The sequence below is a fragment of the Zootoca vivipara genome, chromosome 11 (genome assembly GCF_963506605.1).
Source record: "Zootoca vivipara chromosome 11, rZooViv1.1, whole genome shotgun sequence".
In the NCBI taxonomy this organism is placed as follows: domain Eukaryota; kingdom Metazoa; phylum Chordata; class Lepidosauria; order Squamata; family Lacertidae; genus Zootoca; species Zootoca vivipara.
In genome coordinates, this window is record NC_083286.1 from 4,143,833 (window position 1) to 4,168,086 (window position 24,254).

The following is a 24,254-nucleotide window of genomic DNA, read 5'->3' on the forward strand; positions in this document are numbered from 1 at the left end:
GCACATTGCTGTCTAATCTCAGTGTCCTCAATGGGTGTCCAGCAAGACCTCCCTTGGTGCTCTTGAGAGGAGCTGAGCCGACTGAAACAAAAATTGTGTGCCTTGAGGCTTTTTCTGCTGTCTAATTCTGGATCTGTGATTTTTATAGGTCCATCCATGGAGACTTTGATTTGATGGTGTTTTGGGAAAGATCCCAAGGGAAATTGTGGATTATTCTTTTCTTTTACTTTTATGTTCTTCCTTTTCCATGTCCCATGGCTGCCAATTTGTGCCTAATAGCCACCATGTTTTTTGTGAGCGTACTCTCTAGTGTGGAGTGCCATCACTTCTTCTGTTGTTGTTCCCATGGCAGCCAGTTTGTGTTGGCGCCCACAATGCTTTTATCAAGATATAAGGACTGGTCTAAACATTTACACCTATTTTTAAAAATCTCCATTGGACATGGCCAGTTATGTACTAATTGAACTATTGCCAGCCGCAGAGCTAAGTCAATGCTTTCTGCAACAGAAGCCGTGCAACAGAATTCTGCTGTTTGTATCATCTGTACATTTAAACAGGACCCAATAAATTATGATGACAGCTCAAGTCAGTAGATTGTCTGTGCCCAAGGGATATGGTTCTTGTCTTTCAAAGGAGCTCTATTTCCTTTTATTTACATTTTCTTTGCCTTGAGGTTTTCATAAAGAAAAGCAGGAAGTAAACGTTAATTAACTGTTTGCATTTGCAGAAGCGGTAGCATACCTTATTAAGAGAAAATAGCCAGGAAACTGCAATTCTGGGGAGTCTGAACATGGAAGACTCCATGTTTTTACTCTGTGAGCAAAAACTACTTTGTTGTCAAAGGTAAAGTTGTAAAGCATCCAGGGGGAAAAACCAGTTCCGGTTGGTTCTGCGAAGAAACATATATTAAAAGCCCCTATGCAACTGTAGCTATAGCATACCATCCAAATGGAACTCTTTCAGGGCCCAAGGGAGTTCACAGCATAAATTAAACAGATACCATTGAAAACATGCAATAAATATAAATATTAAAAACCAGTTTAATAAGTAACCCTATTAAAAACAGCATTAAAAACCTTAAAACCATTTAAATGGATAGCTCAGTTGATTAGAGTATGGTACTGATAATACAAAGGTTGCATGTTTGACCCCCATATGGGACAGCTGCATATTCCTGCATTGAAATGTTTTTGATTCACTGGCTGCATTTGAAGTACTTGTGTGAGTGTTAATTCTTCCCAGCAAACTTGTGAGTAACTATTAATCTTAACTGCTTTTGTTGTGCTGCATTGTTAATAGGGCTCTGAGTTATTTATAATGTTCATAGTGGATAAACTTCTGTATGCCTTATGTATTTGTGGAAAATATCCCCCAATATACATGTTTTTTAAAACCATTGCAATGAAAAAAAACCCTCACAGATGACTGAGGATCCTTTTGCAAATGCTGACAGTGATGCGTGATATCACAATGACAGAGCTCTGAATCACATATCCTTGTTTAGGGGTGCCCACCAACAGGGGTTCCCAATATTTCTTTTCATATGCCTGCGCTGTCTGTATATAAAGAAAGGAGCAGTGTGTCATATTTCAAGAGTTGAAGGTGCATGTAGAAGGGAGGTACTGAATCTCCCCTCTCCCTCACCTTATCTCCACCCCATCCCACCCCATCTGCTGCCCTGGCCTCCTTAATCTGTTATTTATTCATTGCATATATATACCACCTTTCCTGCAAAGGAAATAGTGACACAAAATATTATCTGATGGAGCCTGGGCTTCCCTATTTTTCCTACCCTTGGTGGGTGTGAGGCTGTTCCAACACTTCTCTCAGGCTGTTGGTGTTCCATAAAAGAGCTGGTGGCTCTGTGCTCCTTAGCCTGGGCTCCCTGACTTCTCTGATTTCACTTACATTTCTCTTCTCCAGTAACAGAGGAAACAGCTAGGAAGCAGGGAAACAGAAACCTCCCCTCTCATTGACCTTCCCTTCCGCTCTAGGAATTGGCAGCTGTATTGCAGCTGTTAACACTCGTGCAACCTTCAAGGAACCTCCAAGCAGAGAGCAAGGAGAGGCACTTGGCTTGTGGGGTATGCATCAAGTTGGGGGGGGCAAGGAGATGGCACTTATGCTGCACCCAGCTGTTGCTTTTCCTCTTCAAGTTGCGCTCAAATTAGCAATTCTGTTTTCAGACCTATGGTCTAGTGGGCAATCAGTCCAAACCCTATCACAATTACTCATGTGGGTGTGTTGATTTTCAATGGGCCCATGGCCTGCAGAGTGTGGCCTTTGCTGAAATTATCTCAGAGTTGGAAATCAGTTCAAAGAGTCAAAGTACATCTTACAGTGGACCACTATTAATTCATGGATACGATTTTACCTAGCATATTGATTGTTTTCAAAATATTATGTTATTTTGACATTGCATTTACAGAAACTATAGCCAAAGCCAAAATGTCAGGTTTCTAGAAAATTAAAGCTATTTTTGTGGAATAGGTTTTTAAATTATTTAGCTAGCCAAATTATAATGCTGTACAAGCTGCATACTTAACAGGGCTAGCTAGATCTGCATACTCATGAAGCACTCCACAGCTCTAGCATAGCATATCATTCTTACTGTAACGGAGAATGGGAGGACAGCCTCTGAAACCTAAATCAGACACCTTGGCTTTTTTCCTGGGTCAGCACAGCAGCCTCCTTCTTGTTCCCAATACACCATTCTCTTATGTGAGCTGAATGAGAGCCAAAATGTTTGATGGACATTAATGATCAGATGTTGTGCTGCTGAGTCTCTTGTGAGAACTCTGCTTGGTGCCTCCCCTCTCATCATCACTGCCCCCTTTCATCTCTCTCACTTCACCAACTTTGGCATTGGAGTGTGTGTTCAAAGTGCTGATAGGAACAGAAGGCGCTCTTACAATCACAAAACAACTGTCCATCTTCTGAAGGCGGAGGCAGAATTTTTCATTATTCAGAAGTAATTGTTTTTAATAGAAACATGAGTCCAAAGCATCAGTCTAAAGGGTAACAATGGTATTTTATGAATTCTAACTGCTCAGTAGGCTGTGATCCTAAGTACTGGATGTTATGGACATTTTCCAACTAAGTGCACTTAGTCCTGCTTCCAAAGTAAATTGTATGTTGTTGTTTTTAGTGTTGGCATTGGTTGAGTTCCACGAAATAAGCTTCCTTTATTTCCCTATGAAACCTATAGGCATGGGATTTGCGTGTGGAGACCCTCTATCCCAGGCCTAGAAATAAATTCATACATGACTCATATTTTTGGTTTGGTTTTTGGCAGAATTTAGGCCACAACTTTATTGATTACAAATCAAGTGAGTGGTTGCATAGGCTCTGGTTCGACTAGCTACCAGAAGCGACTCAGGACCATCTTGGCCACTGCACCCCAGAAGCGACTCAGGGCCATCTTGGCCACTGCACCCCAGAAGCGACTCAGGGCCATCTTGGCCACTGCACCCCAGAAGCGACTCAGGGCCATCTTGGCTACTGCACTCCAGAAGTGACTCAGGACCATCTAGGCCACTGCACTCCAGAAGTGACTCAGGACCATCTTGGCCACTGCACTCCAGAAGTGACTCAGGACCATCTTGGCCACTGCACCCCAGAAGCGACTCAGGACCATCTTGGCCCCTGCACCCCAGAAGCGACTCAGGACCATCTTGGCCCCTGCACCCCAGAAGCGACTCAGGACCATCTTGGCCCCTGCACCCCAGAAGCGACTCGGGACCACCTTGGCCACTGCACCCCAGAAGTGACTCAGGACCATCTCAGCCATTGCACTCCAGAAGAGACTCAAGACCATCTTGGCCACTGCACTCTGATGTGCCTCTTGGCCCTCTTGGTGGCATCTGGGGAACAACTACGTCTCCACAAGTCCCCCGTTGGCACTATGCCCGACGAGGGGGGGGATCCCCGCAGGACCGACGATCCAAACAGAGCAACGCTCCAAATTTAGGCACACAAGCAGCAATCGCTGCTCGCAGCGTTAGAAGCCCAAATCAAGCCCTGCTTATTTACAGGGAGAAATTGCTTCAGCAAAAGGGAGCTTTAAATAACCCGCTTAACTTAAAACCTCCTGATCACTTTAAAATTGAAGAGGGAACTTTCCCGTCCACGCTCTAGTGAAGAGGCAAATAAGCAAGTGGTAAGTTTAAAAGCGGGTTCCTATCCCTCCCGGACTCAAAACGAAGCTCCGGAGAGGGAAGGGGGAGGAGAAAAGAAAGGGAAGAAATAAAATGAATGGGGAGCGGGGGGATGAATAGCAGGGGAGGATGAAGGCTGAAATGAAGAAAAGTGGGAATGCTAAGAAACCAAAACAAATCAAAACGGAAAAAACAAGGTAACAGAAATTAGAACGATTCACCGTAAACAGCTCTCCAAAGGATCACAATTCCCTCTCAGGTTAGCAATGGAGACGAAGGTCGTGTTCCAATGCAATTCAACTGGAGAAGGAGGATCTCTACAGTGAGTGCAGCACTTAAATACTGGTCCATCTGACTCTTTGATTGGCAAGCCCTCAGCCCAATTGCATCCCGTCAGATGGACCACCAATAGGGTGTTGTGGCTGCTCCAATTGTCCCGCCCCAACACCTAGACCTGGTCTGCTGGGACACACCACAACACGTGCCCTCTCTTGCAGGGAGGACCCAATTTGCAAGAAAAAATATTGTGCATTTTTCTTAAGGATGACCAAAGAATGTTCAGTGAAATATTACCATACTGTACTGCATAAACTCTATATTGTTTTCTGTAAGGGATTATAGAGGGATTATAGAGAACCCTTCCCCCTCATCAGAAGCAGCCCGTCTCCCAGCAGTCATGAGAGCGAGGGGTCTGAAGGGGTGAGTCAGGAAACGGAGAAGGGAGTGCCAGGGCTCTGACAACATCAAAGAGCCCCTGCTCCCTAGGCAGGAAGAGAGGGAGGCGGAAAGAGTGGACAGGAATAGGTCAGACAGAAGACCAGTCCCCCAGACGCCGGAATTGCGGAGGAGGAGGAAAGGGAGGCGCTTCTCAGTTCCGAGGCTTTTATGCTGGTCCCGAACGTAGAAGGGGGTAGTGCAGGAATCTGACTCGAGCGGGTAGACATGAAATGAGCAATCCGTTACACTGTAAATAATGTGCACCAATAAAAACGTCTGAAAGACTAGCATGTGGATGGTTGTTACTCAAGAGTAGTCACAACACACCCTGACATTTTCTATAAAAGCTACAGGGACCCCTGACCATTAGGTCCAGTCGTGGACGACTCTGGGGTTGTGGCGCTCATCTCTCTCTATAGGCTGAGGGAGCCAGCATTTGTCTGCAGACAGCTTCCGGGTCATGTGGCCAGCATGACTAAGCCGCTTCTGGCAAACCAGAGCAGTGCACAGAAATGCCATTTACCTTCCCGCCAGAGCGGTACCTATTTATCTCCTGGCACTTTGCCGTGCTTTCGAACTGCTAGGTTGGCAGGAGCAGGGACTGAGCAACAGGAGCTCATCCCGTCACGGGGATTCAAACCGCCAACCTTCTGATTGGCAAGCCCTAGGCTCTGTGGTTTAGACCACAGCACCACCCGCATCCCTATTGTTTTCTATACAGAAGTGATAATACCCACCCACCTTATTTTTGTCAGTTCACATGTTCTGTGCAGCTGAATTGTTGTTGTTTCTTTTGTCCCCCTTCCAGTTTCTGTACCTTCTCTTACAGTCTCAAAATCACTGTGTGATATCACAGTATCACAGGAGGCAGCTTTTTAATTACTTCTATTGCCTGCTCGTCTTGTCATTGGCATATTATGGAGAGACATAGACAGTGGAGAAAAAGTAGATGAATCAGCCACTCTGTCCATTTCTATACTGTTCTCATGACCAATTACTCCATGTTTAAGATACAGGTTCTCCAGTTTAAATGTAAAATTTCAGTTCACTGTCTTAGAAGCTTTTGATAAATGATGTTAAATGAGTGAACATAAATCTGAAGTAAGTGTACAGTGGAATCCCCACTTACATGAGGGGTCTGTTCCTGGCTGCCACAGGTGTCAGCCCCTTTCATTCCCATCCATTCCACCCCGTTCTGCCCTGCCTCCTTTTGGTGCTAAAAAAGTGCACATCTGCACAGTTGAGCACAATTTGAACACACACAAATTGGGTGCTCTTCAAGCACATTCTTGAAGAGATAAATATGGTATTTATATATAGGTGTGCACACATTTGAGCTTTATGCATTTATTATTATTTATTTATTGCATTTTTTAATTTTCTCTAAAAACCTCAGGATGGCATACATGGTTTCCCCTCTTACACAACAACCCTGTGAGGTAGGTTTGCCCAAGAGGCAGTCACTGGCCCAATATCACCCAGTGATCTTCATGGCCAAATGGGGTTTTTAACCCTGGTTTCCTAGGTCCTTCTAAATACTGCAGCACAGTGGCTTATGGCTGGGGCATGTATTAGTTGATTGCATCACAGAAGAATTCACTGAATATACTGTAGTGTTCAGAATGATTAAGGTATTGTGGTACCTCGGTTTAAGAACAGTCCAGTATAAGAACGATTCAGTTTACAAACTCCGCAAAACCGGAAATAGTGTCCTGGTTTGAGAACTTTACCTCGGTCTAAGAATGGAATCCGAACAGTGGAAGGGCACCAGTGCTGGGAGGCCTCATTAGGGTAAGCAATGAGTTTAAGAACGGAATTCTGGAACAGATTGAGTTCGTAAACCGAGGTACCACTGTAATGCTATCATTTGCAGAATTCTTGTCTTGATTATTATTCTTGTGTATTTATGATACCTTCGATTCACGCAGAAGTGCTTGTTGTATATTGAAAGATTTTAGGCCACAGACTTACAGTGTGACCTTGAGTAAGTCACTTTCCATAAATTAGGTATTTATTGACCATACTTTAAGATTGCATAAGCACCATCATGAAACTGGAAGCCAAGCCTAACATCAGGCAGAGGGAGATGACCATCTCAGGCACCAGAGGCTTGGGGGTAAACCCAGACCCAGGGCAGTCTCGAGCAGGTCGGGCGCCCTGGTGCTGAGGGGCGGAGATCGCTCTGGCACCCTGGCACCCCGCGCCATCGGGACTCTACCTAGAGCCGGCCCTGCCCAGACCACTGCCCTCTGGATAACAACAAAGCTGTACATGCTACACAGCCCATCCTGGTCACTAGACTATCATACTGCTTCAGGTGTGGTGGAGAACGCTACTCCTTTGCCAGAGTTGGAATAAGATTGAACTGGGAGTCCAGTTAACTTCTGTACATGAAATGGAGAGAACTACCCTTATGTACTTTGCCTCAGGAAGCAACATATTTCAAATCCTTTATTAACTATGAATCCTAGCTAATAATGAGCACAGGCAATAGGAGTACCAATGTAAGCCCAAACTTTGGTTTAGACCGGTGACACATATTTCATAATTAAAAGTCACACATACCCAGTCCCAAAGTCATAGTCCCAAATTGTTTTCCCCCTTTCCCTAACAGATTTTGTATCTGTCTCTTTCCCCCCTGGTATGTGCAGGAGGTAAAGCAGCCAGTGAGAGAGGAGTTAAGCAGCTTGCCTCCATGATTCCACTTAAATTTGCTGGCCTCACAGTTGCTTTCGGTTTTAAAAATGTCGGGAGCAGGGGGAAGCTGTGTGCAATTGCAGTCATGTCTAATTTCAGCCTAAAAATGCAAAACTTGCACCATTAAAGATCATCTATAAGTAGTAAGTTAAAAATCTGATTTTGAAATACAGAATATATATTAATTAAAGGTGTCAGGTACCGTTTCATAAAATTAATTTTCTACTTGCCCGACCTCACATAGAGTTGAAGGGGATTCTCATTCAGGGTGTATGAGTTTGTTGGACTTTAAAAATAAATACATGACATTTGGAGACATTATTGGATGTTATTCAACTAAGTCACAGAGTAGACCCACTGAAATTATTCAGTGGGTCTGCTCTGTGACTTAAGCAAATTATCACCCTTTATCACAATCTACGTTGGAGATATTTAACACAACCAAATGTGAATATAAGATTGTTTTCAAGATCTCAGAGCATCTATCTAGTGACAAAAATGTTCAGAAATACTTCTCTCTTGAGGAGGAAAGCTAGGCTACTACTAATACTAACAGCCTGAACTGTTAGCCAGAGTGAAAATACACAATATGTGGTTATGCTACTGACTTTATTGTGTTTGCGAAAGTAAAATGTCTTGCATTCCACAGGTTCCGATTTCAGATTCCAGCCAGCAGCAGCTTTTGTTTTCTTATGTTTGCACTGTTAAATACTAATTATAGCTCTTTGGGGAATAGCTTGAAGCTGTTTTGGCTGTAATTCTTTAAAAAAAAGAGAGCAAAATTCTGAGTTACTCCAAAGCCTGTCAAGATACTTCAGCATATTCATGCCAATTTATGCATTTAAAATATGTCCTCTACAACAGTCTGAAATAAAAATGCTCCTTAAAAACCTGGACAGTATTTTTGTTTTTTAATTTGGCACCTTTCTCATTTCCCCCTCTATTAAAAGCAAGAAAAAAGCAACCTGATTCAGATACATTCATACCATTTCTTTTAAATAAAATTTATGAAGCTTGCGAAAGCTTGTCTTCTGTGACTATAGATACCAGCCAATAAATAGCTGTGGCAACACAATTTACTATGAACCAGAAACCATTAACCTCATGTACATTCTGGGCTCTATACAGCATATGAGTGTCTTAAGACCCTCTTTCCCTTCAGTATCACCAATAGGTTCTTGTTGGTTGTGTCAGGGTTCTTAGCATTTGAAAATTGTGGCAGAAACAGGATATAAACTGCTTAACTAGCAAAGCTCATTACCAGTACATTTGTGGAAGGAACCAAAAAGTGGTATAAGCCCTAGCCAATTAGGCTAGAAGAAAAATTATCTCTCAACTCTGCAGAGAGCTGAATAATACCAAATACATTAAGAAACACTCTATTTCCAAGAGATTATAGTTTGGGATTTGACATGGCAAGATGTGCTTCCAGATTTGCCTGTACATAACAGTTCATTCCCTCCGAACTTGCATTCAAGGCCAGTGAGAAATTAGCACCAGTCAATCATGGAAAAGGTCTCACTGTGTTAATAGTCTGTTGATGGAAGAAAAATGTAGCTTAGAGTTATACACTGTTGACTTTAAGTATTTGGTTTTCATCACATCGCCTAAAATAAAATTAATAAACTCTTGCCTAAGTCAGCACCATCACATTTCTCTGACTGGCAGGTATGCCGAATCTGAATTGAAGTTAGTTAATGAGTCTTTCTTTACTCCCCCCCCCCCCTTCCCTTCTTTCTTTAGTCGGTTCAACAGTGACCAAATTGGCTGGGAGAAAGAAAACTAAATCTTAAGTGGTAGGAAATATACAGGAAGACAGAATCAGTGACCTGGAGTGAACAGGAGAAGCTGTGGGCAACAGCAGGCAATTTGGTACTAATAATTTTGTAATCCAAAGAGAGGGAATTAACCACACAGATAGCAAAGACAATAGAATCAAAACCTTTGGTTTTTTAAAAAGTTATTTTTCATGTCTTTAATTTCTAAATGATACATTTGTGCAGAGAAATTACAGGTGGTAATTAGTATGAGATCAGAATGTAAGAAGGAAGTGGTCTTTCTTTAGAAATAGCAAATATTTTTAATCATTCCTTGAGAGAGATCAGTGAGGTGAAAAACAGATCATAGCAGAGAATTAAAAATAATTTCACATTCACATGGAAGATACCAATGCTCAGATCTGAATGATGAATTGGGAATAGGGTGTGTTTTCTATAGTGTTGAATTCCAATGCTTAATTGTGTACTGTACCTCATACACAGAAACCTCAGTCCAACTAAAGTTAGTTGAAACTAGCTTATTCCATTGGCTTCCATGGGACTTAAATGGAAGAAATTGTATACAGTCAGAGTAAGTAGCCAAAGCATATCAAAATACTTCCTTCCTTCACTAGGCACTAGCTGGCCCGGCCATGTGGGTCATCCCTGTGATTCCCCCCCCCCACCCACCCTGTCCCGATCCATGACGTATCCTGCCCCTCCTCCCTCCAACCCCCTGGCTCATCCCTGTGTTTCGGTAGGAGACCCTTCCCTCTGTTTTCCCCGGGGAGTGTTGTCCCCTCCCCCCTGTATCTCCATACATTGGCCCCTGCGCACGCATTGTGAACATTTTTATATATTTAGATTAAAAATTTTTGAAATAAGAACACGAGAAGCAGAAGTTATTATTGTTTAATTTTATTTTTAGGGTTGTCATTTATTTTGGTTGGTATTGTATGATTTGGCCGTTGTTGTTTGTTTGGGGGGGGTTGTGTGTGTGTTTTGTTATTTGGATTTTCTAATTTTGGAGTAGATGACCCAGAGAACCAGAGAACTACTTTAATAATCCTGAATGGGGGTGGGGGGGAATCAAATAGCGAAGACCCACAGCCCGTAGCAACAGAAGGCGCGTTCTGAAGTGCCCGAGCTGTTTGGTTCTATAAAAAACCCAGGCAGTGGCAAGAGGAAGGTAGGAGATTGTAAATCGGGGGGGGGGGGTGGCCACTGCAAATATCCGAGGACTTAAACTGGGGAGAGAAAGTGCATGGTTGTTGTTGTTTTTAAAGACGCAGAGGCTTGCAGTCAGTCATAGTATAAAGCCTAGGTTGAAAGGGGCACGACTGCCCTTACTTAAAATGGCCACCAGAGCCTCGCATGTGACACAACGCCCACTAAAATTTAAAAGTAAAACCCCCTTGCCGTGCCCCCAAGTGCATTGCTGTGGGTTATCCCCCCCCGAGCCTAGTGGGGGCCTGGGGGCCTGGCAAGGGCCTACATAAAACAAAGGCCGTGCTGCGCCCTGAGATCTGGGCACTCCCCCCTCCTCCCCCGGGCCTAGTGGGGGGCTGGCAGCCTGGCAGGGACCTACATAAAACAAAGGCCGTGTTGCGGCCTGCGATCCGGGCACTTGCCCTCTCCCCACCCCCAGGCCTAGTGGGGGCCTGGCAGCCTGGCAGTGGCCTAGGGGTCTGGTAATGGCCGCCTTGGTGGTTTCAGTTGCTTGGTTGATGATGTCATTGTTTGGCGCCGCCCTTCAGAGCTTTTGCTGGTGACAGCGTGCAGTCTGCCTTTCTATTGGATACTGCAGGAGTCTTCAGAGCTTTTGCTGGTGCTGTCTAATTTGTGCGCCACTTTTTTGTGTTTAATCACTATTTAATGTATGAAAACTCTTTTTGGGGGGAAAAAATATGCCAGATCCCTCACTGATGGGCAAGGTACGCTTTGTCCTAATTTGATGCAATTTGGTTCAGCGGTTATAGAGAAAGGCTGTGACCTCTGCACGCTCAATGCCTGCATTTTTATATACAGTGGTACCTCGGAAGACGAATTTAATTCGTTCCACGGGTCAATTTTTCGTTTTGCGAAAAATTCGTCTTGCGAATTGTGGTTTCCCATAGGAATGCATTGAAACTTAATTAATGCGTTCCTATGGGCTCCGGGGGACTGGCGGTGGCAGCAGGGCTTCCTCGGGGAAGGCAGGCAGGCAGGCAGGCGGCTCCCCCGAGCCGCGCTTCGGCTCGGGGGACTGGTGGGGAAGGCAGGCAGGCGGCAAGCAGCGCTCGCTGAGCTTCAGCTCCAGGGCTGTTGTCGCCTGCCTGCCTGCCTTCCCGGGGCTTTGCTTCGCTTTGGCTCGTGCTGACAGCTGTAGCGCGGCAAGAAGGCAAAGAAGATCAGCTGTCAGCCTTCTTCCCACGCTACAGCTGGTTCCCCTTTGCGTTCTGCTGGTCTCTGCCGGTTGCCCCTCACCGTTCGCGGCAACCGGCAGAGACCAGCGGAACACAAAGGGGAACCAGCTGTAGTGCGGGAAGAAGGCAAAGTAAGATCAGCTGACAGCTTCCCGCACTGGCAGCTGATCTTCCTTTGCCTTTTTTCCACACTACAGCTGGTTCCCCTTTTGTTGCCGCTCGCTGTTGCTTCGTCTTTCTATGGCCGTGCTCTGCAAGACGAAGCGGCGGTCATAGAAAACCTCATTGTCTTGCGAGTCCCTCGCACAACACAAAACACTTTTGTCTTGCGAGTTCTTCGTTGCGCGGGGCATTCGTCTTGCGAGGTACCACTGTATATAGATGACAAATATAAACCATCATAAAACATCCATATATAAAATTTTAAGATATATACAAATAAACAGCCATGAAAAAAATTGTAATAACAAGGATTTTTATAGGAGTTTCTTCCCGCTAAATAGTGCCATTTACTTAAATTACTTACCTGGATGAAAAATCTAAACTTGCCAGGGAAAAGAACAAATACCATAGGTTTTCCAAAGGCTGCTCTATCTTAGACTATTGTCTCATACTTACACATTTGGTTGAAAAATATAGACTTCAAAACCAGTCCAAGATTTATGCAGCTTTCATAGATTTTCATGGTGCCTTTGAATCAGTGTGATATTGTGGAAGAAGCTTGTAGAGTTAGGAAGCAATCAACACTTGCTGATCTTAATACAGAATTTATATCCCTTTAACATCTGCCAGATCAAACACAATGCCAAAGGTCACCTCAATTCCGAAATTCCTAATATGAAAGATGTAAAACAAGGGTGTATTCTTGCCCCTTTTCTTTTTAATTTATTTTTATCAGATCTTCCAGAGCACATTCAAAAAATGCCCCCAAAATCAATCAAATCCCACTGTTACTGTATGCAGATGATATGACCTTATTATCACTGATGACAATAGCTCTGAAATGTCTTCTACTGTCCCTGGTTTCCTATTGTGAAATCAATAAACTCTCAATAAATTATGAGAAGACCAAAATTCTGGTCTTCTCTAATTCTTGGAAATTTGAGAAATGGAAAATAAGAGGACAAGAAATCCAGCAAGTAAAGATGCACAGATATCTTGGAATTTTATGCTCTCAGAGATAATAAAGGTACACTGCAAATCCTATATGAATGATCCATAGCAATTAATATGTAAATTATATTTTTAACCAGAAATATTTGTTCCATTCTGTCTGGGCCAGTTCAGGTGCTTAAAAGTAGGCAATCTCCCACCATTTGCTCAGCTCTCCTCCAGGCCAGTTATATTGGGGGAAAGAGAGTGGGCTGCAGTGGTAATCAAGCTATATATTGGTTTCAGGGAATATTCTATCCTGCCCCAAACAAAGAGAACAAATAAGGAATACTTTCATGCTTACTAAATTGCATTAACTACCCTTTCCCTACTTATTTCAAATAGGGCCGAAACAGCTTAGGTTCCATTTATGTTTGGGCTTCTGGAAATGGTGGAAGGAGTAAGGACCATTGTTCCTGTGATGGCTACACCAACAGCATCTACACGATCTCCATCAGCAGCACAGCTGAAAGTGGGCGGAAACCTTGGTATCTGGAAGAATGTGCATCTACACTTGCCACAACTTACAGCAGCGGAGAATCCTATGACAGGAAAATAGTATGTAATATTTTCAGCACTATCAAAGCATGTTTTGTAACTCATCTTGTGGGAAAGGAAAGTATATCAGCTAAGGCTTTATGCAGATGAATATATTTATTGAGCTAGAAAATTTTGCTCAGAACACCAGGTACATTCAAAGGAGTAGAAAATTGGTACTTATATTTCTCAGTCACTTTCTGCAAGCAAAAATTGGTTTGCACAAAAGTCAAATAAACAAAACGAAGCAAAAACACATGATCATCATCCTATTGAAGGAAATAAATCCTGTTCAGTTCTTTTACTATTTTTCCGTCATCCTTACAAATTTGCCCCAACATTTTCTCCTTTTCAGTCTCTTGCTACTTACTAATAAGGAGTTAAGATCAGCTGTTTTTCAAAATATTGTCTATCATTTCTTCTAGTAATCTGGGATATTAACCATCTCTCCTGGAAACTTGCTGTTTTCAAATGATTAATTTAAAGACAAATTCTGAGGTAATTCTTCATTCCAGTAATATTTCTATTCATATCTGCTTTTTAAAAACAAAAAATGTATCTGTGTGTGGCTTACTTCCTCATTGTAATAATAATAATAATAATAATAATAATAATAATAATAATAATAATAGGAAAACAGATTTTTCAGTTCCCCAGTAAATAACATTCCTCTGATGAAATTTCTCATCATCTTGTTGAGGGTCCTTTGGTTCATGGTAAGATACTTGATATCCTCCTCCTCTTGTGCAATACTGCTGTTTTCTAATTCCTGTTTCTTTGGAAACATGATTTAATTTAGAGCACATTGCTTCCTGAGAATATTAGTAGGTAAGGATTTCTGATACATACCATCTGAATCTCTAACACACCATACTTAGAGTAATTTGTGTATTTAAAATTATTTAAGAATAGTACAGCTAAAAGTGTTGGTTGCCTTGCTGGGAGTCCCATGTGGGGTGCAATGCATATTCAGGCTTTCTCATAGCAAGTGTTTTTCCATAATAGCTATTATACCTATATACTGTTGCACCCCATCCCAATCTCCCAGCGGTGTGAGATACCAGGGATTCCCAAGGTTCATGTTTCCTTCAGAATGGGGCACAGCAAAGATGCTGGTATCTTTGTGATATGTGGCTTGTTTACATATACAGTCATACCTCGGTTTAAAACCACCTCGGTTTACAAACACCGCGGACCCATCTGGAACGTATTAATCCACTTTCCATTACTTTCAGTGGGAAAGTTCGCTTCAGGTTAAGTACGCTTCAGGTTAAGTACAGACTTCCGGAACCAATTGTGGTTGTAAACCGAGGTACCACTGTATGTACAAGTTGAGCCTACGATGGAGGGGGCACAGCATTAACACCCCAATATGGAAACCCAGCCTGCAGCTTTTGCTTCTATCTTCTAGCTAACATAACTCAATTCTCAACTTTGGCCTTTTGTCTTTCTAACTAACAGACAGCTGGGGGAGGGAGGGAGGCCTGCCCATTTGCCCTCTGACACAGAACCATTCCCTTTGTTATCTTAACAAAGGGAGTGGTTCTGTGTGGGCCATTGCCAGGCTGCCTGGCTATTCCAGCAATTGAATCCATGCTGGATCCAGGAATTAGAAGCGGGGCTCAGGTATACAGCCTAGCCGCCACAAACTCATAACAGTATTTTCTTTGGTGCCCTCAGTTTTGTGTTTTTATTTGCAAAATTATTATTGCCACTACATCCCAAGTCGTATGAAATGGTTATTTGAGTTCAGTTGAAGTCATTTTACCTGGCACAATAAAATAATTGCCAAGCTCAAACATGAGATAGCAGTTGGGATAGCTTATGGAGCAGACGGGGTTTAATCAGCTGTGGTTAAAAGATGGAGAAATTAGTGTTGAATGGATTGACATCTTTCACACACTCATACTCTTTTTATGTCAAATTTATACCCCTACCAAACTTCACATTTCTACATTGTGATTAATGAGGTTCTTCAGTGGTCCTGGAATCTCAAACTCATTTTTCTTCTTGAAGGTTGCTTGTTTCTTGGTGGTCCCACTCTTTTCGTTTTTGAAAATGGATACAAGCTGCCCCTGACAAGGCAATCTTAGCAGCAACCATTCAACGAAGCAGGGGGGGTAATGTTAAGTCTTTAGACTTTCATCTAAATATCTTAACTGCTGTCGACTCAAATGGGACATCTCAGTGAGTTTTCTTCAACATTTTCCGTAGTGACATACTTGCCAAGGAAAGGGCTCTTTAATTAGCTGAAACTCAAAATTGTGATTGATTGTATGTAGGGTTCTACTGTAGATCCTGTGTGAAATCTACTAAATCTACTAAAACAAAAAACTGGAAAAAAATACAGCTTGGATCCAGGACTTCCCCACGTGGAAGCTGCTCACAAAACAAGCTTTCCCATCTCACAGCTGCAGTCCAAAAACAGCCAACACCTGTCCTGGGAATTGAGGGACTGAGGAAAACCTTGGAAGAGTCTAACCAAGCAAAAACAGCTTGCGCAACTCCCATTCACACTGATCCTGCATCAAAGCCTGTTTTGTTTTTTTACAGAAGGTCCTTAAAGTAAGAGGTTGGCATTTAGAATGAGTTGAGGAAAACTGCTACAGCTGAACATCCCGAACCATTGCATGTTTCTCTCTTTGGTCATGAGCTTAGGCCTGCACTCCCTTTCTCTGCTAATTTCTGAAACTGATCCAACCGAGTTTTCATGTGCTATATAAGCGCTGAGAGGCAACAGTGTGTGTCTCTTTTTTGAATGGCTTCTGTTTCTTAGGTGTTTCTTGTTTGAGGGCTTAAACAACACCACAAGTGCCTGTGTGATTCTGTTCTCTATATGTTTACTGCAAGAATTAAGCAGCACTGCTTTCCAGTCTTTCTGAATAGTGAATTCAAAGGCACTGGTTATTAACATAATCATTGATCATTGTCAAACACTTAACATTTATTTTTAGCCTTTATAATTTGAATAGAAGGAAACTTAATCAGCAGACAAATATGAGTACAAAGGGACCCAGGTGGTGCTGTGGTTAAACCACTGAGCCTAGGGCTTGCTGATCAGAAGGTCGGCGGTTCGAATCCCTGTGACGGGGTGAGCTCCCGTTGCTTGGTCCCAGCTCCTGCCAACCTAGCAGTTCGAAAGCACATTAAAATGCAAGTAGATAAATAGGAACCGCTACAGCGGGAAGGTAAACGGCGTTTCCGTGTGCTGCTCTGGTTTGCCAGAAGCGGCTTTGTCATGCTGGCCACATGACCTGGAAGCTATACGCCGGCTCCCTCGGCCAATAATGCGAGATGAGCGCGCAACCCCAGAGTCGGTCACGACTGGACCTAATGGTCAGGGGTCCCTTTACCTTTACCTTTATTAAGGTTTTGTTGTTTTGCATTGACTTAAAATGACCCCCCTCTTAGGGTTGAGCCTGCCATGGAGTAAGGGAAAGCAACCTGTTTCAGGCAGTGGCATCCGAATGATGCAGCGAGACGACTTAAAGTGTTATTGCTAGTAGGAGAGCCACCATATGACTTCTTCTTAATGCAGAACCATGTCTTGGGCTAGTACTGACCCCTTATCTTTACCCTTATCTCCCACCACTACAACAACTACCAGAGGGTGGTGACATGGAAGGGGACTTTTTCCTTTGTGGCCTCCCAGCTATGGAGTGCTCTCTCAGCTAAGCCTGCCTGGCACAAACTGTTCAACGCCAGGTTAAGTAGATTGTTGCAGATTGTATGGCCCATACACTTCTGATTGTTTCATTGTTGCTGCTGTTGATATGATTCCTGGAATTGTTTTTGTTAGTAGTTAGTATATTGATGAATGCAATGGTGTGTGTTTTTTTTTTTTTTTTTAAAAGTTAGTTTGTAAATCACCAATAATATTTTCTCTTATTGGGTGTCTATTTAATAAAATAATAACAACAACAGCAACAACAATAATATTTCTGGCTATGGCCCTGAAAGAGTCAAACTAGTATGCTATTACTTATGAAGGATAGCTGTGACAAAGTTATAGAACTCAGGATATGTCAAGCCCATGATATATAGATAGAAGTAGTGTTCTTATATTGTCATTATTTCTTGAGTGCACCTGAATTCAATAGCATCAGACTTGCTGTGGGGTACTTGTTTTATTCCTGACAACTGTTGCGAAAGTAAGAATTTTATTTTCACATAATTTTCTTCCCTGCATATTGTTATTCTCACTTACAAGGTTTTTTTTAGCACATACATAACTCAGTTCCTATTGTATGTTACCTTCTTGGCTCCCTGTTAACTTTTCTACTGGCAATTGCATTTATCTTTTCAATTGGCATTCCACATTATTGTTTTAGCAGCTTTGTACATTGTTCCCTCAGGCTATTATATTCCTGAGGATCATTATGTCTACTTGAATAGCCAAGGCACAGCATCCAACCTTTCCCCTATGTTTTGGTAACTTTCTTTTCTGTAGCAACTGACGGTGCAAGTAATTCAGTTCATTTTTTGACAGATAAAAAACTTACAGTAGGGTGGAGTTTAATTTTTTAATTAAACTTTTAATTAAAATTTTAATTTTCCAGTATTAGCATAGAATATTGGAAATTAATGAACTGATAGAAGTAATAAAACCCATTATTTTAATGGCTTTTAATTTCACCTGTTGCTTGAAATTTCATTGTTGTTCTGGAAGTCAGCTAGTTGATCCTCTTGCTTTAAAGAATTCAAACCAAATACTTTTTAAAAAAAATAAAAAATAAAAAAAATTCTTCTCAATCAGTAATTAAATATATTCCACATGCTCATAAGTCATTTGGACAACTGAAACATGTTTTTGATTCCTACTGTCTTGTGAACCGCCCTAAGATCTTTTGACGAAGAGCAGTGTATAAAACTAAGGAACAAAAAAATAAATGAATAAACCATGCCATCAAATACATACTCTCCTTTTCCCCAGATCACTACAGACTTGAGGCAGCGTTGCACAGACAGCCACACGGGAACATCAGCATCGGCACCTATGGCTGCAGGAATCATTGCACTGGCCCTGGAAGCAAAGTAAGATTTGAGTGATATGAGCAGTCATTAAGACATTAGACTTTGCACATTTTGGGGGTTTTTCTTGCTGCATTTACATTGAGATATTTGGAGAAAAATTAAGATACCGTGTTTCTCATATTTTAAGTCATCCCTACAAAATAAGCCATGACAGGATTTTCCTGAGTTGAAGAAATATAAGACATACCCCAAAAATAAGCCATAGTGGTGGGAGCAGGTCTGGATGGCGCCATGGAAGGGGAAGATGCCTGTCAGCGCCCGGAACTGGATGCTGCTGCCCCTCCAAAATGCCCAGCAGCATGCACCGCGCCAAGCGCTGACCTGGCGGCGGGACTGGCAAGAGCCACAGCGCGCGCCGCTCCAAGCCCCGACCCGGCGGCGGGACCCGGCAAGAGCCGCAGCGCGCGCCGCGTGGAGCCCCGACCCGGCGGGACCCAGCAGCGTGCCCTGCTGAAGCACCGACAACGCGCCCAGCAGCGCAGCAGCCAGTTCTGGGCGCCGATCCGCGACAGGAAGAGGAGGTACGCAGGGACGCAGCGGGACGCAGCAACAACAACAAAAAACACCCAGCCGAGCCTTCATTGGCCGCCGCGGCTGCCACTCGCTGGTCCCTCCCGGAGCTCCTTTGCGAAGAGGCTGCCCCACCGGAGCTTTGAACTGCTGCGTGCGGAGGCAGCAGTGGCGGTGAGTCTCGCTGGGAGCTCGGCGCCAAGCAGGGGCGAGTGAAAAAAGTCCCGAGCTTGAGCGCGCTATGGCTCTGCGTCCCGCCGCCGCGCCAGGGCTTGGAGCAGCGCACGCTGCGGGTCTTGCCGGTCCCGCCGCCAGGTTGGCGCTTGGCTCTGGCACTGCTCCAAGCCCCAACCCGGCGGCGGGACCCGGCAAGAGCCGCAGCGAGCGCGCCGCATGGAGCCCCAGCAGCAGCCAGTTCCGGGCACCGAGCCGCGACAGGAAGAGGAGGTACCATACTGTAATTTTTTTAAAAAAATAAGACACCCCCCGAAAATAACCCATAGGCTTATTTTCTTGAGTACAAATAATTATAAGACGTGTCTTATAATATGAGAAACACGGTATGTAGGCATATGCCTCCACATCAAGATGGATTTGGACTGTAGTTATATTCTAGTAGATTCTTACTTGCTTAAAGTTAGTTTATATTTAGCCACTGCTTAGTGGTTTATCATAGGTCAGTGTTTCAGGCTTGTGAACTAAAAATATGGAAGTGGCACATACAATCAGCTTTTATAGTTCCTATCCTCAGTTTCTTACAAAATAAAGCCAGATGTGGGACCATGTTTGTGTGCATGAATGAGAATTATACCTAGTTTCTGAGAATATTGGTTTCTATCCAGACTTTGCCATAAATAGTCTCACTGAAATCAATTGGACAGATTAGGTGTGAGTCTATTCTGGGAATGACTTAGATACCATTCAGTGTCTTTACTACAAATGATACTGTTTGGCTGCAACACATCACTTATAACCAATTGTATTCGCTTGCATTTATTTTAAATATTATTTTAAACCACAGTTTCTAAGCAGTGTACAATAGGAGTACAGGAGCAATTCTAAAGGGGTAAAGCATAAAAGTAGTTAAAATTAACCATAAAATTGAAAAACCTGCTTTAGCTTGTGTTGTTATTGTTGTTGTTATTTGTTTAATTCATACACTGCGCTATACCTGGAGGTCTCAGGGTGGTTCACAGAATAAAATCAAAATACAAAACCACAAAATTCATACCATATTTTTCGCTCCATAAGACGCACTTTTTCCCTTCCAAAAAGGAAGGGGGGGAGTCCGTGCGTCCTATGGAGCGAATGCCAGAGCCGCGCGCAGCGGGAAACCGACTCTTGGGCTGCTTCCGTGACAGTGAGCGAGGTGAGAGGAGAGATGGAAGGGAGCCCCTTCTGCCCCTGATCCCAGCTTCCATCCTTCCTTCCTTCCATCCTTTCCCCCCCCTCTCTCACCCCTTCCTTCCTTCTCCCTCCTTCTTTCACTCTCTCTCACCCCTTCCTTCCTTCCTTCCTTCCTTCCTTCCCCCCTCTCTTTTACCCCTTCCTTCCTTGTCTCTCCTTCTTTCTCTCTCTCACCCCTCCCTCCCTCTTCCAACTTGAATAAAATATTGGGGGGGGGGGCAGATTAGCCCCACCTCACAGGAGCACAGTGAGGCATGAATAGGCAACAAAGAGGTGATCTCCCTCCCTCTGCAGAGGTCCAAAATACTGGCAGGCTAAGCAGGAGGGTGGCAACCTCAATTCCTAGGATTAGCTGTGGGGTCAATAAAGGAGGATATTATTGAGGGAAGGAATGCTAGCAATTTCTGTGCTAATTGTGCACAGGGCCGAGCCTAGGAGAAGCATGATAAATGTAAACACAGGAAGACAGAATAAGTCCATAGGCTCAGCCCTGTGCACAATTAACACAGAAATTACTATCGATTAAAAGATTACAAAATGGGTCCCCCAATGCATATTTGGGTTGGGGTTAAATGTGGAAGATACCTGCCTTAGATGAAGAAAACTGCATCTCTTCTGTCAACAAGGCAGAACCTGTAAATGATAAATCATACTTATCTAACTTAGAAATATGTGTGTGTGTGTGTGGTGGGGAGTGCCAAACTGAGTCTTTAACACAGAGGAAATACCACCTATTTTCACCCGTTTACAACAATTACCCACTTCTTATAAATCTAGAAAAATGCCAGTTGTATTTCACACAATACTTTGTCAGGCATCATGCTGTTTTTCCCCCTAAGTCCCAAACAAAAATATTTGGTTGCCTGTGTGATATTCAATAAAGTTTTACTCAGAGTAGACCCACTGAGATAAATGAACATAACTTAGGTTCATTAATTTCATTGACACTACTGTGAATAAAACTTCGTTTGGTTTTTTTAATACTAATTTTTATTGGATATTTTAAACATAATTAAGCAAATAAACATACAATATAACAAATACACCAACAAACACATACATAGAAAAAAATCAAAAAAGGAAAAAAAGAAGGAAAAGGGAAAAAAACTTTTAAACATCCATTTTTTAAATCATTATCTTGTAGACTTCCCCTTCCCCCCCCCTTTCTGATCTTCAATTTATAACCTTCTTTAGCAATATCCTTTATCATAATTTTCCAATCCTTAACTAAATTTTTCTTGCATATATTATGCTGCCCCTCCCCCACCCCCTTCCCAAAGATCCCCCTGCCACCAAGGAATCCTCAGTAGTAGGACGGAGGAGAAGGCAGTCCTTTTTCTCATTGAAGCCCCCCCCCAATCCCTCATCCCAGCACCCCCCCTGCCACCAGAAGGTCCAAGACGAGGGGTGAATGGTAGGGGCATAGGGCAACTCCATTATTCCCTAATACCATAATTAATCTATTCTAATTCATTCTTAATTTTTTCTTTTCATTTACACAATCTTAAAATATTTTCTTCCTATAGCCTATACATCTCTTCCAAATTCCTTTCATATTCACTAAATTTTAATATATATATAATTAAATTCCCTTCAGACTATTTCCAATTTTATCCATCCTCTTCATAACTACAGATTACTTTCTCCCAATTAACACATTATTATTCACAAATTTCACCCCAATCCCATTCTCCAATGTCTCCCCTCCCCCTCATTCCTGTTCTCCCCCCGCCGCCACCTCCCCTGCCAAACCTCTATTCTTTCTAACCCACTCCTGACAGCTCCCCTTCCTATTTCCCTTGCCCATTCTTCTTTTCTTCTCAACTGAAAATACACTCTTCATTGAAAGCACAGTCTTTCATTTGCAGTTTTTGCTGATTCTTCTAAAACCATTTTTTTCTTCAAAGTTCACTTTAAAGTTTTTGAAACAGTCATCATTTTTTTTACCTCTGCGTCCTCCCTTCCATTTTCCATTTCTTGCTGTTTTTCTTCTGTACCCATTTTTTCTTCAAAGTTCACTTTGAAGCCTTTAAAACAGTCACCAAGTTTTTTAACTTCAGAAATACATGCTTTTAATTCCTGCTTGTTTTCTTGCACCAGTTTTATTATGTCCGCATATTGATCATCTGTTATTGTGGTGGCTATCCCAACGTGAAGGTCACAACAGAGAGAAAACAGGATGTGGGGGGTGCATTCAGTGTCTCTGAATATAAAAGCGAAAGTGGAATGTCTCCTTTGTTTTTAAGCTGTCGCCATTTTCTTATGCAGCTATGACAAAGGATGCCACTTTCTCAATCCAAATTCTCAGATTTCACAGGGATATAAATCAAAATAAATTTCCTCCCCCCCTTCCCCTGCTTCTTGGGGGAGGATTTTAGTCCTACCTTTGGAAGTTTAACTTCTTGCACTTTTTTCTGGCTTAAGGTATATGTCCTTGCTTTCTATGACAATCAGTGGGAAGGGATCGGCTTCCGTTTTTTAAAAAAATCCCTTTCCTGTGGCCAAATTCTCTTTGAATTAAATCCAATAACTCAAAGTACTCATGGTACCATCCTTTAGTAATTGTGCTTTGAAAGTATCAATCGCTGACGCCAATCAGTCCTGCAGCTTTGCGCTGTCAAAGGAAGTGATAAATTCGTTTGTGCTGCAGCTCCCACCCCCTCACTCTTGGGGGCTCAAAATAGAGCCGTTTCCGGGGAGGAGGGAGCCCACAATCCACGCTAGCCGGACGCCACGTTCCCAAAAAGCTCAATTTGGGATTTCTAAGGGGACCCACTGTGCTGGAGTGGTGTCCCCAGCCTTTGACATACCGGGTTTTGCTCCGATGAGGAAAACCCCGACCGAAATGGCTGTGCGATCGACCGGAAGTCCGTGAATAAAACTTTGTTGAATACCACAGCCTGAAAGTCTCTTGTTAGGAAGCTGATATATACCTCATCCACATGTCTTTGTTCCTGATAGTCACTCCAGATTCTAGGTCCAAGTCTTCTTCTTTGGCAATCACTCGCAGCCGTGTAAGATTGTCTTCCATAAACACGGTTTTAACAATGGGTCCGTAAGTGACTGTGGAGGCCAATTCTGGATCCACACGTCCTTCCACAGTGGGGACATTGGTTTCCAGGTGGGAGTTGATCACAGTGTGGATTTGCCAAGCGTGCCTTCCTCTTAGCATGTTTCTCCCTTGCGTCCTGAGATCAAGTTTCTTCAAAGCCCATGAAACCTTTGGTAAAGGCTGTTCTCCAACAGGAGCGCTCGCAGGCCAGTGTTTCCCAGTTGTCAGTGTTTATACTACATTTTATTAGATTTGCCTTGAGACAGTCTTTAAACCTCTTTTGTTGACCACCAGCATTACACTTTCCATTTTTAAGTTCGGAATAGAGTAGTTGCTTTGGAAGACGATCATCAGGCATCCGCACAACATGACCAGTCCAACATACTTGATGTTGAAGAATCATTGCTTCAACACTGGTGATCTTTGCTTCTTCCAGTACACTGATATTAGTTTGCCTATCTTCCCAAGTGATGTGTAAAAATTTTCGGAGAAACCGTTGATGGAATCTTTCGAGGAGTTGGAAATGGCGTTTGTAAGTGGTCCATTATTTCACAAGCATATAGTAATGTTGGTAGTACAATAGCTTCGTAAACAAGCACTTTGGTTTCCCTGCAAATGTCCCAGTCCTCAAACACTCTGCACTTCAATCGTATATGTCAGGCATCCCCAAACTTCGGCCCTCCAGATGTTTTGGACTACAATTCCCATCATCCCTGACCACTGGTCCTCTTAGCTAGGGATCATGGGAGTTGTAGGCCAAAACATCTGGAGGGCCGCAGTTTGGGGGTGCCTGGTATATGTCCTAAAGACCTGCAAAGTCTGTCTGAAT

General features: G+C 43.0%; 1 protein-coding gene across 5 annotated transcripts in view; it reads left to right on the forward strand.

Annotated features, from left to right (window-relative positions):
- Window positions 1-24,254, forward strand: part of PCSK5 (proprotein convertase subtilisin/kexin type 5) — a 225,280-nt gene that overhangs the window by 91,807 nt on the left and 109,219 nt on the right. For all 5 annotated transcript variants that reach the window (XM_060280059.1, XM_035099988.2, XM_060280061.1 and 2 more), the window contains 2 exons: window positions 13,231-13,443; window positions 18,356-18,456. In XM_060280059.1, the coding sequence (XP_060136042.1) occupies window positions 13,231-13,443; window positions 18,356-18,456 (314 nt within the window). The remainder of the gene's footprint in view (window positions 1-13,230; window positions 13,444-18,355; window positions 18,457-24,254) is intronic.